This window comes from Armigeres subalbatus, chromosome 1 (assembly GCF_024139115.2).
Source record: "Armigeres subalbatus isolate Guangzhou_Male chromosome 1, GZ_Asu_2, whole genome shotgun sequence".
NCBI lineage: Eukaryota > Metazoa > Arthropoda > Insecta > Diptera > Culicidae > Armigeres > Armigeres subalbatus.
The window spans coordinates 241,937,604-241,953,810 of record NC_085139.1 but is presented as its reverse complement, the minus strand read 5'-3'; the positions used below and the strand labels follow the sequence as shown (position 1 = coordinate 241,953,810).

Below are 16,207 nucleotides of genomic sequence, written 5' to 3'. Positions count from 1 at the left end.
ACAAGTGACAAAATGTCGACACCACACACATCTGATAGCTTATATATACCGCTAACGCTGACACCAATACTAATACAAAATATGTACATTGGGCTTACAAACACAATGATCAAACATTTGTATTCGAACTTATCGAACACCCTGTAGACTGGCCCAGGAAACAAAAAGTTGTCAAATTCCACGGGGATTGTGTATTTGGGTGAGGAAATCAATCTCTCAAAATTTCAGCTCAATCGCTTGTTGTATAAGCTGGCGCATTTGATTTGAAGTTTGTAAGGAGATTTCAGCCAAAATATATAGGAAAACACATCTCCGTCTCTCATTCGATCTGGACATTAGTTCCGATTGCTCGATTGCTCAGAATTACAAAAAGGACAGTTGGTATGTTACAGAACAATTTCAAAGAAGATTGTATGATGTTTAAATGAACTTTTATATAGTTTTCGGCTGAAAAATGTAAACCAGTTGAATTATACCTGTGTTTTAGGAAGTTTAGGGGCCAACTATCGCTAGTAGTAACCCAATCCACCCGATCAGATCATGCAACGATTTGGTTGCACACAAGTCACACGAACTGCTCTGTGTGTTGCTCAGGAGTGGAATGGAGGAATGAAGGAATTATTGTAAAAAAAAAGAAATAAATATGAAAATAAGATTTTGACTGTCTATAAATATAAGCGTTAATTTATCGTTACCCCAGCTCATCTCCAGAAAAGAAAACCTCAGTCATCTACAGGTGAATGGATCCAGCAGTCAGCGGTTTTTATGAATGGCGTCTATTTGCTTCCACTTTTCTTCGGTCCACGCTTCGGCTCAAAGCGCGCGGTAATGTGTGAAATTACCGTAATTACAAGTGTAAACAATCCACCGGGCGCAGTAAGTACATCGTGGGCCATAAATGGAAACGGTAGTTTATGAATCGTAACCTTGACTTTCGCCGGGGCGTTGAATTCGGGTTTGTGGCAAGCAGGTTTGTTGTGACCGGGACGGGAGCATCATGCGTCCACTTCTTGCGAGCTGACCTGCATTTTCAGTGCTATCGGGTTGAATGGGTTTAACGAACGGGGTGTGCAGAATAATAGACTCGAATATGTTGCATAATGGAACTGGTTCGTGTTTTAGGTTGTTAGTCATTGTTGAGATGTAGATGCAAGGTCGCGTGTCAGATTTGTTTGGTGAGTGGACAGATTGGTAGTTTGACAGAGTTTTGATCACCTGTTCAATCAGCATTCATTTTGCTGTGTATTTTTTATTCAATATTCTTTTGTTAGTTTCACTAGACGTCTTGTATCTTCCAGCAAGGTTAACACAATTTACGACATGGTAGTATCACAGGGGTCTAAGTCTGCAATGTATTCAACGACTTTTCATAATTAAAAAAGATTGCACTTCGGACTTTTAAGTGCACTTACTGAGCTTATATAACTTAAGCACCCTTAAATCATTCTTCGATACCACACAGGTTGATTGAATTTTGATAAATGTTTTACACCTTTTCTGGTCAATGAAATCATTTCACATCCATGCTTCCAAAGTACAAACGAACGCTACTGACATTCCGGTGATGGAAGCACGTGCTACGATGTTCCCTTTTGTGTCTTCGGAAGATGTGTTGTGAATTTTAATTGACGTTATTTTGCAAAACAAAGCCATCCAAAAGGTATTGAAATGTGATACAACGCGACTGCGAATGTGTGGAATCTGGTGGTGGGTACGATCTAGATCAATGAATGCCTTTTCGTGAATAAAGACGACCAGAAACTTTTAAGGCATAAAATGCGGGCATACTTCCTTTCGGCATATAACCTTCGAAGAGCTGGTGTTGCTGGATTGTGCAGTAATTGTGTAGTTTCAAGATCTTCCGAACCGTTCGGTTAAACGAGTTTGTCCAGCAGAGTTTTGAGTCTTTGTTCTTAGTGTTGGATGATCTCATGCCTGTCTTATTCAATATCAATGCGTTCCCTTCAGTTATTGTGAATATATCATGCCTATATGTTTTTATTTTAACATGTATCTATCTCAACAATACAAACTAACTAAACTAATTATGGTCACTGCTAATTGCATCAACACTAAGTAAACAGCTTCGTCATCGACTCGTATTTGTTTCGATCAGTGACTTGAAATTGCAGACATAAAGATCGCATAGCTTGCTGTCAAATAAATAATTAAGCTGGAACATTTTATTGGTTAATATTTTGAACAGTTTATCAGGTACAGCGTTAGACTGCGATGGTCATGCGTTTTTGTCAATTTGAGTGTCAATCAGGCACTGTTCAATATATTCGTTCAGACAGCGATGTCCATCAGGAAAATAATTGTGTACCTATTTAGTGAAAGGCCTAATCATTAAGGTTCCCCCAAACATACGCGACGCAACAATTGCGTAAATGGTATGGAAGCGTAGATGGAACATTGACTGCAGCGTCCCAACGATGGAATCGCGGCGACTAGTTGTTGCCATCGCGGCGATGGAATCGCTTAGGTCTGTAGGAGCCTTTATAGTCAACATATACAGGGTACAGAGGTTAGACAAAAAGGTTGAAATAGGAAATTTTTATTGAAATTCCAATTAGCATAACTTTGACCTAGAAAAATCCGGTTTTTATCAAACCGGGACCATCGGACGCGGAAATTCTTCTAGTATACTGTTCCTATGCAGAAGCTCAAATTGGCCCTTGGCCACCGGAGATGTTCCGGATTTTCGGAGGGTATGTTCAAAATGCATTTTTGTACTGCTTGTCATTTTACATATGTGACGTTTAATTTCATCATGTTTTATGTTTTCTCCATAAACCAGAACTATTATGCCGACCAACGATGGCTGTAGATCGAGAATCCATAAAAATTAGGGATATGGCCAACGCAGGGATATGGCCAGGGATATGGCCATTTCCGTAAAAACGGTTCCAGGTATATGATGAAATGATAACAGATCGGAATAATGCAAATATGGGTATCTATCTTCATGGCTTTGCAAGACGATGATTACAGAAACATTCGCAGGGTGATAGAATCCACTGCCACCCTTATGGCAGGTTCCAGGGCCTTCGAGAAGGGGCCGGTTTTTATACCATCTGGAACCATACAATATTTTCAATCAGAACTGCAATTGAGTTTTGAGCTTGAGGATCTATATTATCACGTACGATGTATGATATGTCTACCATTTCTATAAGTATTGAAACCACCAAAGAATATCATCAGATGACAGTTTAAACAATAAATGAGGATTGCGTACCTAGATCTAAATAAATCTCGCAACACATTCATTATTTATTTATTTATTCAGACTAAGGCCGAAGTGGCCTGTGCGGTATATAAGAGTCTTCTCCATTCGGCTCGGTCCATGGCTACACGTCGCCAACCACGCAGTCTACGGAGGGTCCGCAAGTCATCTTCCACCTGATCGATCCACCTTGCCCGCTGCGCACCTCGCCTTCTTGTGCCCGTCGGATCGTTGTCGAGAACCATTTTCACCGGGTTACTGTCCGACATTCTGACTACGTGCCCGGCCCATCGCAGTCGTCCGATTTTCGCGGTGTGAACGATGGATGGTTCTCCCAACAGCTGATGCAATTCGTGGTTCATTCGCCTCCTCCACGTACCGTCCGCCATCTGCACCCCACCATAGATGGTACGCAGCACTTTCCTTTCGAAAACTCCAAGTGCGCGTTGGTCCTCCACGAGCATCGTCCAGGTCTCGTGTCCGTAGAGGACTACCGGTCTAATTAGCGTTTTGTAGATTGTCAGTTTGGTACGGCGGCGAACTCTATTCGATCGGAGCGTCTTGCGGAGTCCAAAGTACGTACGATTTCCAGCCACTGTGCGTCTCCGAATTTCTCTGCTGGTGTCATTTTCGGCAGTCACCAGTGAGCCCAAGTACACAAATTCTTCTACCACCTCGATTTCGTCACCACCAATGCAAACTCGCGGTGGGTGGCTCACATTGTCTTCTCTTGAACCTCTGCCTATCATGTACTTCGTCTTCGACGTGTTGATGACAAGTCCGATCCGCTTAGCTTCCCTCTTCAGTCTGATGTAGGCTTCCTCCATCTTCTCAAAGTTACGTGCCATAATATCTATGTCGTCGGCGAAACCAAATAGCTGGACGGACTTATTGAAAATTGTACCACTCGTGTTAATCCCTGCTCTTCGTATTACCCCTTCCAAAGCGATGTTGAATAGCAAACACGAAAGACCATCACCTTGCCGTAACCCTCTGCGGGTTTCGAAGGGACTCGAGAATACCCCTGAAACTCGAACTACGCACATCACCCGATCCATCGTCGCTTTGATCAATCGTGTCAGTTTATCCGCAACACATTCAATCAACAATATAATTGGTTTCTGTATTGCACGAAAGTAGTTGTTAGAAAGACTAACATTTATATGTAGGTGTAAAGTATAAAGTAATTTACGTATAAATAATTTAATTAAATTTCACCTCAAACGCTTTTAACCATACTTGTCTCAAAATGAAATAAATGTAATAGGTTAAACATTTTGCTAGAAAAAATCTATTTCTTAGATCCTCTGCAACCATTTGATGTGATCCTGCGAGTTGTGACATCAAAAACAATCAAATTCGAATCGACATGTTAAGCTCTGGTGCACTGCTGAAAACATGTAGCACACTAGGAGTAAATTTTTTGGAAGCAATGTTCTTCATCAAAAAAGTATTTAGTAGTCGTATTGGTAAATGGTGTTTTTCGAGAAATGTTCCTATTTTTGATAAAATTTGTGTAAGGTGGTAATGTGGGTAAGGTGGTACGTCACATCCTTATTGGGACGGGGGGTCTGAGCAGCGTTACAATTAATGAAAAAAACTAGTGTTGCATTACAAGTAGTGTGATGAAAGGGGGAGTGCTGTTGAAAATGGTAATTGTTTTGCGTGATGCAAGGCCATCGTAGATCTTCTTGTTGATCGATTTGAATATAAAGAATTGAACTCATGGACAGTTTGGATTGTCGTACATGTTCAACAAATTCTATAATGTGTCTATAATGGTGTAACGAAGTCCCGTGGAGCTTTTCCAATAAATAAAAATAGTTGAGACATCAAAGATCATCATGATGATCGTTTTGAGTATTAAGGTCTGTACTCAAGGACAGTTTGGAGTATCGTAGATATTAAGCAATTTCTGTAGTTTGTCTATAATGGTGTAACAAAGTCCCATGAAGCTATTCCAACTCATAAAAATAGTGTGGACATCAAAGATCTTCTTATTGATCGATATGACAATAAGGATCAAGAGCAGTTTTGAGTATTGTATATAGATGTTTAATGAATTTTATTTTGTGTCTGTAATGGTGTAACGAAGTTCCGTGGAGCTTTTCCAATTAATAAAAATAGATGAGACAACAAAGATCTTCATGTTGATCGTTTGGAATATTAAGATCTGTACTCAAGAACAGTTTGGAGATTCGTAAATATTGAACGAATTCTGTAGTGTGTCTGTGATGGTGTTACGAGGTACCATGGAGTTATTATTTGGAGTTATAAAACTAGTGGGGACATCGTAGATTTGCATGTTGATCGATTTGGATATTAAGATAAGAGCTCAAGAACATTTTGGAGTGTGGTAGATGACGAACGACAGCAAATCTCGTTTCCGTCTGCATGTTGCAGGCCCTAAGCTGGTTAAGTAATCCGCAAATAGGGTCTTTTACGGATTACGTTAGCTTAGGTCCCGCAATATGCAGACGGAAACGAAATTTGTTCTATACAAAACTCTGATTCTACCAGTGGCGCTTTATGGACATGAAGCATGGACGTTAAAAGAGGGGGACCGGAGGGCTTATAGTTAAGTATAGTATTGATTCCTTACAACATCAAAATAACAACTCAAGGATAGTTTGGATGCCTTAGACCATCCTAGTGCCTGTAACCTGACCTGTGTAATATTTTTCCTGGATATAATTTTTAATTTTGAATATTTTTGCAAAGCTCTCTAGAACCTGATTTTTGACAGCTAATTTTCGTCTTGTGTCATATATGACCCATCCGTAATCGGTTGCTAAACGACATTCGGCTGAACGACCTAACACTAAATTGGACCACGAGGTAAACTAGGGCCGCAAACCTCGTTAATAAGGACAGTAATAATACGTAGCAATCCCGAGCAAAGCCGGGTACATAAAGCTAGTTATTCGAAAAATGGAATAGTTAGTAAAACCATAATGAAACAATCTCACCAAATTTAATCGCAGTTTGCTCCTGAAAGCCCTGATTTATCATGCGGCTCATTATAGCTAAGATGCGTCACTCGACAGCCGAAGTGGATGGATGTTCCTGATTTCACGAAACGAAATATTCAGTTATTATGATTCGAACTATTGTATCACATCACTATACAAATTAGCTTTCGTTTTTTAAATCATTTCTAAAAGTATAGGTTAAAGTAAAAAAAAAGCGGAAAAAATCGAGTGTTGAAAAAATTTGGCATCCGTCGCGCGCGGCACACTGCGATCGTCTCGGTAACAATATGTCTTCGAGTTTTAACAAAAACGTTACTAAATATGTTTCAATTGGACAAACATATAACTCGTTGTGTTACATAAGGTCGGGGTTCAACCAAATCACACCAAGCGCCATCGAAAAATTACCGATTTTTCTGCTCAAACTTTCGTTTAGCAGATTTAATTGATTGCAAATCGCATCGAATATCCCTCAACCCAATAACTGAGGATGTCCTACTGCAAATGCATGCCTAAATTGATCTGAAACTATTTCCGTTGTCCTTGTACGAACAAAATATCACAAGATAGTCGAAAAGCCGCTTGGTGCGGTTTGGCTGGTTTTCCAAGTTAACCAATAGGTATCCCAGATTTCAGGCAAATATTTCTGTAGTAACTCCAAGAGGTATTCAGAAGAAAGATCAGGAATTCCTGGAAAGATTGCAGGTGAAATATTTTGAAGAGTTGTGAAAGAAACTCCAGCAGAAGTTTCAAAAAGAATCCAAACAAATTCTACATGAGTTTGCAGTAGAAGTGGCGGTTAAAGAAAATTTCAACAGGTATTGCTAAGGAATGAATAATTCACTTATCTCAGTAGTAATATCTGGAAACCCCTTATATATTCTATACTAGCAGGCCCGACGAACCTCGTTTCCCATAAAATTGATTTATTATCTGATTAGAGTTATGCAGAAATTCCGGTTTCATTTGTACGGAAGCCTCCCTTTCCAGAAAATGGAGGGGTTTCGAACTACCACAAGACCATATCTTCCCTTCCAAAACCTCCACATACCAGATTTGGTTTCATTTGCTTGATTAATTCTCGAGTTATGAAGAAATTGATGTTTCATTTGTATGGAAGCCTTCCTTTCCAAAGCGAAGAGGAGTCTCGAACCATCTTAAGAACCTTCCCTGGCCCCAAAAACCTCTGCATACAAATTTTCACGCCGATCGGTTCAGTAGTTTCTGAATATATAAGGTTCAGACAGACCGGAATTCATTTTTATGTATATTATTTGAGCTACATCTACAATTGGGCAATGTTTGAGCAGCTGCATGTCTAGTCACTTTAGAGAATTCCTAAGGGATTGCTAAAGGATCTTGCGAGAGAATTCCTAAAGTAATGTCAAAAAGAGTTTATGAAGGAATTTCCGGCAAATTTTTTGAAGGAATTTCCCGAAGAACTTAGGGAACCGCAGTACTGAGATTTTAATTTTCATTGAGAGAGGTAACGCGATATTTACATTACATCATGAAAGCGCATCAAACTATTGTAAAAAGCTGTTTCTTGTTTAATAATGTTACTTATAACTTGAAAACCAGGAACAATATAATCATTTTATCGACTAGTCATCGTTATTTGCACAGATTAGGGTTGTCGGTATTGCCCTTTTTTGACAAATACCGGTATTCGATATTTGGTGGAGTCAATACCAGTAATACCGGTAAAATACCGGTATTTGTGAAAATATCAAAAATATTTTTTAGAAACTTATGATTTGGACTTTTGGGTGATAAACAATATATTTGACAAACTACAAACGTTAAAATCTTTGCTTATTGAAGTGGGCAAAGTGAAACTTACGTGGACATAACATACTGAGTGATGTATCTCCCAATCCGCCTCGGATTTTGTTGGAAATGTTGCCAGCTACTGAAAATGTCCTCTCTGGCTTAAGGGGATACGGGAAGCACAAACAATCATCAAATCGTCATCATTTTCATCATTGAATGCTTAATTTTTTTTCTACAACAAATATGATTTTGAAAAAGTATCAGCGGCGCGTGCTTACTCTCCATCTACATGCTGATACATTTACAGTTACATCAAACAACTAAAAACCGAAATATGCCGCTCCAAAGTTACGAGGTGATAATGCTAGAAAGAGATAAAAGATAGGAAAAATAACACGGTGTGTAGTGCTTCCCCGAGTCACCTTAACGGAAGTTGGACGAATGATGCCAAGAGCGTCAAAGATCAGTGTCAAGTACTTGCCCTTAATCCCTTCCGATTCATTATAGACGATTTTTTCCCGAACAGAAGCCTTGAACTAATGGCACATAGTTTTGATCACTTGTTACAAATAATATAACTTGATCTCCTCATGATATTTTAGTGCAAAATAATGATATTGTCGTCTGATCAACATTTGGTATGATTGAGCTATTTCCGTCTACTCGGGTTACGGATTGCTTGCAAGAATCCTGGTGTCAACGTAGTTGCCACCGGAAACACAAGTGTTTTGCACTGCTGCAGTCTCTTAAGGACACTCATCATGGAATCCAAATTTCAAAATACTCGCGTTTTCAAGGGCACACCACTCGATACGGAAATAACACAACTGTCATTGTTATTATTTCACGCATGCTGCGACGCAGCAAAGCTGAAATTATAAAAATGACAGTTGTGAGTTGCTTCCATATCGAATGGTGTGCCCTTGGAAACGTGAGTACTTTGAAATTTTGGTTTGAATTATTCAAAAAAGCTAAAAGATCGGCGTATTTTGATCGTTGCTCATGGATTCGTTCTTTGTGAGCATCAAATGAGTTGGCGGCAATTTCCGTGGCTTGCTTCGACAATTTCTCCAACATAAAATTGAGCGACTGCAGAACTCACGGCAAAGTAGGTAAGTTCGACAGCAGCTTGAACAGGTTCGAGGACTTGAGTTATTCCACCTATCGCCAAAAAATCATCATAACTGAAGTTGAATTTGGATTGAAGCTTCAAATCGAACATACCCAAGTAACCATGGAGCTATATATGCTTGCAAATAATACAGCCATTAAAGTTGACTTAAAGTGGAAAAAGGCCCTTTTACGACCGAAATAATGCTTTATTACTTTGACATGTTGAAATAAAACATAAGTAATGCATCGTTGCATTCGTAACGCTGAACTAGGTTATCGTTGCTTGACAGGCGATGAATAAATGCATCCGATGTAAGGTAAAACTGATCTAATGCAATTAGCATTTAATATGCTGATCTGTGATTGATTTCATGCATCAATTAATGCTTGGTAGTTACTTGAGTAGTTTTTTGAACGAACCCCTTAAAATCATTTGTACTAGAACCGTTTGAACATGGCTAACATTCTATTCTAACGTGCCTTGGTATCAGAGACCAATACATATTCTTTACCAAATTCAGATCGGACATAATTTTACAGCAAATTATTTATTACAGGTGATTTCCGGAAGAGAATTGCGATGGCACGTATCTTTTTTACAATTTCATATATTGCGAGCAAAATCTGGACCTTACAAATAAACAAATAGCTGAAACAATTAAGCAGCACGTATGATTAATTACGATGTTGATTGATTTTTGGTGAAGCGTGAAAGTCGTTAATGATGCCTATTGTGCAAAAATGTATTCATTCGCGCACGCAATTGTTGGGTTTGTTTCACGGTGAGTCTTTAGCTGATATATGTAAATGTAGGTGAAAACTATTCGAGATTTTTTATATTGACAGCAAAACTGATATTTTCGGTACTCGAAATTGGCCGGTAATACCGGTATTACTAGTTTCGGTACTACCGGTTAGACCACCCTAGCACAGATCTATTAAAACTATTTAGAAATTTAGATTTAAAAATAAGCATTTTTCCCATCATGGCTGCTTGTAATGCGACAGATGACCGGAGACCCGCTACATTTTCATTTGGTCTCTTGAAAATGAAAACGCAACTTTTTTGCTTTCACATGACGATCACGAAAACTACCAGTACTGGAACCGAAGCGATATTCGAAGGAATTTCCAGAAGAGTTTTGAATGAATTTCTGAAAAGATTTCCGAAAAAATCAATGGAGAAGTTATGGAATTACTGAGGGAAGCAACCAAGAATTTCTTCCTAAAGTTTCCAAACTTACAATTATCTGGAGAAATTCCCAAAGTATTGCTTGAAGTAGCTCTGAAATAATTCATTTGGGAGTTTCAAGACAAAAATGTCAAGGAACTTGCTAGGGAACCCTTAAAAGAATTTTTAAGAAATTTGTAAAGTAATTTATAAAAAAAAATCTGAAAGAATTCCTAAATGATTCTTCCGAAAGAAATCCTAAATCAATTTCCGGAGAAATTCTTTAGCAAATTTCCAAAGCCTACAGAAATTTCCGAAAGAATCCGTAAATAGATTTCTGAAGAAATTCTTGGAGAATTTTTAAACAATTTCTGAAGGAACTCTTAAAACATTTTCCGTAGTTTTTAAAAAGGAATTTGCAAAGGATTTTCGGAAGGTATATCCGAAGGAATTCTGAAAAATTTTACAAAGCAATTCACAAAAAAAAATCCAAGATATATATAATCCTAGAAGAGGTTCCTGAGAGATTCCTTTGGAGGAAAATTCTGATATAGTTCTAAGAATCGCTTCTTTAAATTTTTAGAGAAATATCCTGAGGAATTTCAAAATCAATTTAATTTCTAGTAATTTTCTGAAAAAACCCCTCTAGGAATTTCTTCAAAAACTCCTCCAAAAATTCATTTGAAAACTCCTTCAGATTTTTTCCCTTAACCCTTTCAGTATTACCCAGTAAATTTTATATATTCCATTTGTTTTTGTGAATAATAATGGAGAAATGACAAAACAAGTTGAAAACTAATTTTTCGGGATGTACTAGATCATCCAAACAGTCCTTAAGTCCAGTACTTGCAATCTACAGCCACGGCAATAGCTTTTTTCGCCCTTAGAAGCTTGGATATATATCCATAACTTATTCCTAAAGACCAAAAAACAAGGTCAGATGGTTTTGAGATATCCCGGGTCATCCAAACTGTCCTTGAGTTCATAACTTGCAATCTACAACCACCACTCTAGCTTTATTCGTCGCTCCAAGCTTGGATATGAATTCAACCATATCCATAACAAATTCCATAACAAAGTCAGATGGTTTTGGGACATCCTGGGTTTTCCAAACCGTCCTTAAGTTCAGAACTTCCAATCTACAGCCACCACTCTAGATTTTTTCGTCGTTTCAAGCTTGAATATGTTTTCAACCATAAGTCGTTGTTCTACAAAAGTCTTGAACTTATTACAAATCATTGTTATTTTATTATTTTATTATTCTTCGTTTTTCCCTGAAAATTTGAATATTATAATTGCCAATAGGGCCCTCCTTAGCCGTGCGGTAAGACGCGCGGCTACAAAGCAAGACCATGCTGAGGGTGGCTGGGTTCGATTCCCGGTGCCGGTATAGGCAATTTTCGGATTGGAAATTGTCTCGACTTCCCTGGGCATAAAAGTATCATCGTGTTAGCCTCATGATATACGAATGCAAAAATGGTTACTTGGCTTAGAAACCTCGCAGTTAATAACAGTGGAAGTGCTTTATGAACACTAAGCTGCGTGGCGACATTGTCCCAGTGTGGGGATGTAATGCCAATAAGAAGAAGAAGAAGAATTGCCAATGTGCGATTTACCGTTTAATTTTTAAAAATCAGTTGCTGAAGATTAGTCAGAAATTTACTCGTTAGGATTTCTTCAAACAAGTTGTTCGAACAAAAAAGGTTCGATTTCATTTGTTACTACGATGCAAACATAAAGACATATGGTGCAATGAACCAAATTTGGAAGTCGTTTGTTATGAGCATCAAATATCATCGAAAACCAATGCATCTGTGTTCGAATAACTTGTTTGAAGAAATCCTAACGAGTAAATTAATGACAAATGTTCAGCTTCTTATTTTTAACAATTTATCGGTAAATCGCACATAGGCAATTACATTACTCAAATTTCCAGGACAGAAAGAGCAAAAATGATGAAATAAAATAGCAATGATTTGTAATAAATTCCAGAATTTTGTAGAACGACGACTTTTACGGGAAACAGTTTTTTTATGCACTGATGTAGTCCACTGAGAAAAGATGAATTATTATTTCAAACCAATGAGTGTGAGAGTTAATTTCCCTAATTGCTGTAACACATTATGTTTCCTGAAGTCTCTTAGTGGCCGTAATGGTGTTAAACTATGGAGCTAATCCGATCCACGCAATATGGGATTATGCTTCATGATTTTGAAATAACTGTTTATGTATGATACTTTAAGATTTTTTCATAAAAGATAATTGGCATCTTGTGTTATGGTTTGGTTATGGAAATCCCTGAGACAGCGGAATAGCGGTTGAAACTAAGACCAATTCATATTACATGATGTGATGTGGATATGAAAGAATGTATTTTATTTGTTCTGTAATCAATATCTCTAACATAGCTGTATCGAATTTTGTAGCCCCTTAACTAATGAGACCTATTTCTCAAAGCATAGTTCTTGAATTCAGCGCCCCCTTAAGGCTGGCGTCCTTGGCGTAGGCCGCACGCTACGGCGCTGCCGCCAGAAATTCCTTTGTATATTCCTCCAGGGCCTTCTTCAAAAGATTCTTCGAAAATCCTCCGAGAATTATTTCGTGGATTTCTCCAGAAATTTTTCATGAAGTTCTTCCAGGAAATCCTTCAAAAATTAATTAAAGAATGAAATAGTTTCCGATGGAATTACTAATTAAATTTTCCAAAGAATTTCAAAAAATAAACAACATAAACTAAAAGATTTTCGGAAAGAATTCTTGAAACAAAAAACCGAAGGTATTACTGAGAGAATTTTGGAAAGAACTCATGAAGGCATTTTCGGAAGAATTCCTGCAGGTAGTTCTGGAAGAATTTCCGGAGAATGTTTTGAAGAAATTGCTGGAAGAAGCTTTGAAGAAATGACTTAGGGAAATTTCGAAGGAATTCTTTATGCAACATCTGGAAGAATTTATTTAAGGAATTCATGGAATAATTGCCGAAGAAATTTCCGAAGGTATTACTTATGAAAATTAAAGGAGTTCCTAAGCAATTGAAGCTCCTAATGGAATTACTTAAGAAGTTCCTTAAGGAATTTCCGGAGGAGCTGTTTAATAGACTTCCGAAGGCATTTCTTAGGCAGTCTCCGAAGGAATTACTACTAAAATTTTACTAGCAATTCCTGAAAGAATTTTCGTATGCATTCAGAATTTCGAAGGAATTCTTAAATTAATGTCTAAAAAATACTTCAAATATTCTCAGAAATTCCAAGAATTAGATTTTTTTCAAAGAAACATTTCATAGAATTTCTAGAGATTTTACAATAAAGTATAAACAATTTCAAGACAATAAAATAAAGTTAAAATTTCGTAATGTTTGGAACTGCCTGACGTTTTTTAACTAAATAATTTTACTAAATACTACACCCAACCAGCGACTGTTGGATTTTCTAACAATTCTGTATAAAAACCTTTCAAAACCTGTATAAGAACTGGGCATATGCGAAATTGTTAGATTCTTATACAAAAATGTAAGCTCACAAACAAATATTGTAAGAAAAGCTTGCAAAATTGTAAGGTCTCAAACATTTTTTTATATCATTATTAAGGAGACTTTTAACCCTAGGCTAGCTCGTCTCTGATACAATAATTGTACAAGAATCTAGCATTTTCGCATATGCCCAGATCTTATACAGGTTTTGGTAGGTTCTTATACATAATTGTTAGAAAATCTAACAATCTCCGGTTGGGTGAAGCAGCGAGGCGACAACATCCCAGTTCTAAATTACAATGGCAGTAAATAAGAAAAGAAGAAGCGTTTTCATCTAATGCTCGCAATATACCAAGTGGTTGGTTTCAAAATAAAAATTAGTTACTCGGGACAAAAAATGGAAAAGCATTCACAGTAGGGATTTAATTATTTTGCTAAATTGGTTTGGCAGATAAGTCAATTTTCCTAATAGCACAAATCTAAAAACAAGGAAAATTGATTAAATAAGTGGCATTGGTTGATTTTGATAGATAAAAAAGTAAATATTGTTAAGATAATTAATGTGCTAATTAACTTAAAACTCATGAGCTGCAATGATTTGTCTACACCAATGCCAGATCATAGAAGAATGGTGCTATTTTGGCATGTATGCAGATCCCATATTTTGCGAGTCACCTACAAGTTTAGGTGCCCGACTGAGTGAGGCCCTGGCTTAGACGAATTCCAAAGATCAGACAAACAATTTATGTATTATTTTACTAAATGAAGCCTCATTCCGCCAGCCTCGGGCTGAAAGTCTCGATAATAAAGACAAAAAAAAAGCCTCATTCCAACTCTCAACCAATTAATTAACCAAGACAATGTGTGTCACTACTCCGACTTAGAGACACCATCGCTTGAGGTAGATTTGAAATTGAATTCTGACGAGTTCCACCTTAACAACATTTATGAACCACCACTTTGCTTTACAGATACGTATTTACAAAATCGATTCTCGACTCGACTCAAGTTAATTGATTTTTTTATTTCGATTAGTCATCGGTAAAATTATGATCGGTGGCGCGCCGACCTAAAATCATCGGCGGCGGCGGCGGCGCACAGGTCTAGCTGTGGCATAGATGCTCGTGGAAGAACGTTCTCCCAGCAGAAGCAAATGCGACGAATCAGCCGGCTTTCGTTAGCACAACAGGATTTTGATGTGCTAAGAGACGGATTGACGTGAGCTTTATTAGCACATTTGATATCCGCATCTGAAATTAGTAACCCTGATCAAAACAAAGATTTACATGTTTGGGAGAAAATCAGTTTGTTGCTTAGTTCTGATTGCGGTTTCCATTCGAATAAAGATTTTCCTAAATACAGTGGTAAATGGTACAGTTTCAAAATTCACAAAAATTAAGATAAACAAAACTGAGGAGGTGCTTTTTTTTTTTTTTTTCAATTTTGCACATACGTATAAGTGTATAGATTTGATTGACGTCCAATATTTAGCACTCTTGGTCTAATTTTATAAAATTTGTCGAAAGTGGTTTAGTTTATAAAACGAGATTGTTGAAAAATTTTGCTACTTTATTCTAACGGAAAAATAAATTCTTGGAACATTTTCAATTTTATTTGAAATCTTCCTATGGTCATGAATGTATCCGCTTTCATAAGAACAATCTAAATTTCTTTCATTTGATGCGCAAAATTATTTAAGAATAAATAATCATGAAGTTCCAAACTTAATTTCTAACTGTTCAGTCGTAGTCCGGTGCGGTCCAATATGACACCAATTTTCATTTTCAATCCTGATCATTGTTGACCAAAGCTTTTAACATTTATTCGCTCACCGTCGTGATCCACGTTGATGTGCAGACTGTTCCCCAGCAGCGGCATGCTGGCCGGTCCGGGAATTTTCTCAATCAGCTTCACTAGCCGGGCGCGCCGTTTATTGTACACATACAGCGCCCCGGCTATCATCGTGACCAAAATAATGGTAATCGGAGAGAAATAGCTTAACATTTTCACTACCTTAGACAGCACGAAGCTGCTCTTCACTGTAGCCTCAAGCATGATTGCCAGCGGTTCGTTGCACGAATCAACACAAATCAACAATAATTTCCAAAATTCTGATTTATCTCAGCGACAAAATGGAATTATGCGCAATGATCACCCGCACGCTTCCGTTTCGTTTATTGACTCGGCCTATTAGAATTGTAAATCCTCTTCCGGGTCGGCACCGAAACTACACTGGGCCAGCCTTCAGCAAAGTGTTGCAGAAGATTTACACATCCACTGGCGATTCGTTGATCGGATTGCGTCAACAAATTTTGAATTTTCGACACGCGGTACTTCGATGGCGTCTACCACGCGCGTAACGAGAACACCCAACTTCAAAGCCAAAATTGATCTCTCTTATGTTTCCGATGTCCAGGATCCAACGTCTTGCACGCGATCGCGACCGAAAGCTTAAACCAGACTAGCCCTGTGGCCCGATACAA

General features: G+C 37.8%; 1 protein-coding gene across 1 annotated transcript in view; it reads right to left on the bottom strand.

The window, feature by feature from the left end:
* The window catches only part of LOC134207149 (cytochrome P450 4c3-like), a 147,140-nt gene extending 130,962 nt beyond the window's left edge, over positions 1-16,178 (bottom strand). Inside the window, exon 1 of the mRNA XM_062682871.1 lies at positions 15,557-16,178. Within this exon, the coding sequence (XP_062538855.1) occupies positions 15,557-15,779 (223 nt within the window). The 5' untranslated portion in view covers positions 15,780-16,178. The remainder of the gene's footprint in view (positions 1-15,556) is intronic.
* Between the last annotated feature and the right edge of the window lie 29 nt (positions 16,179-16,207).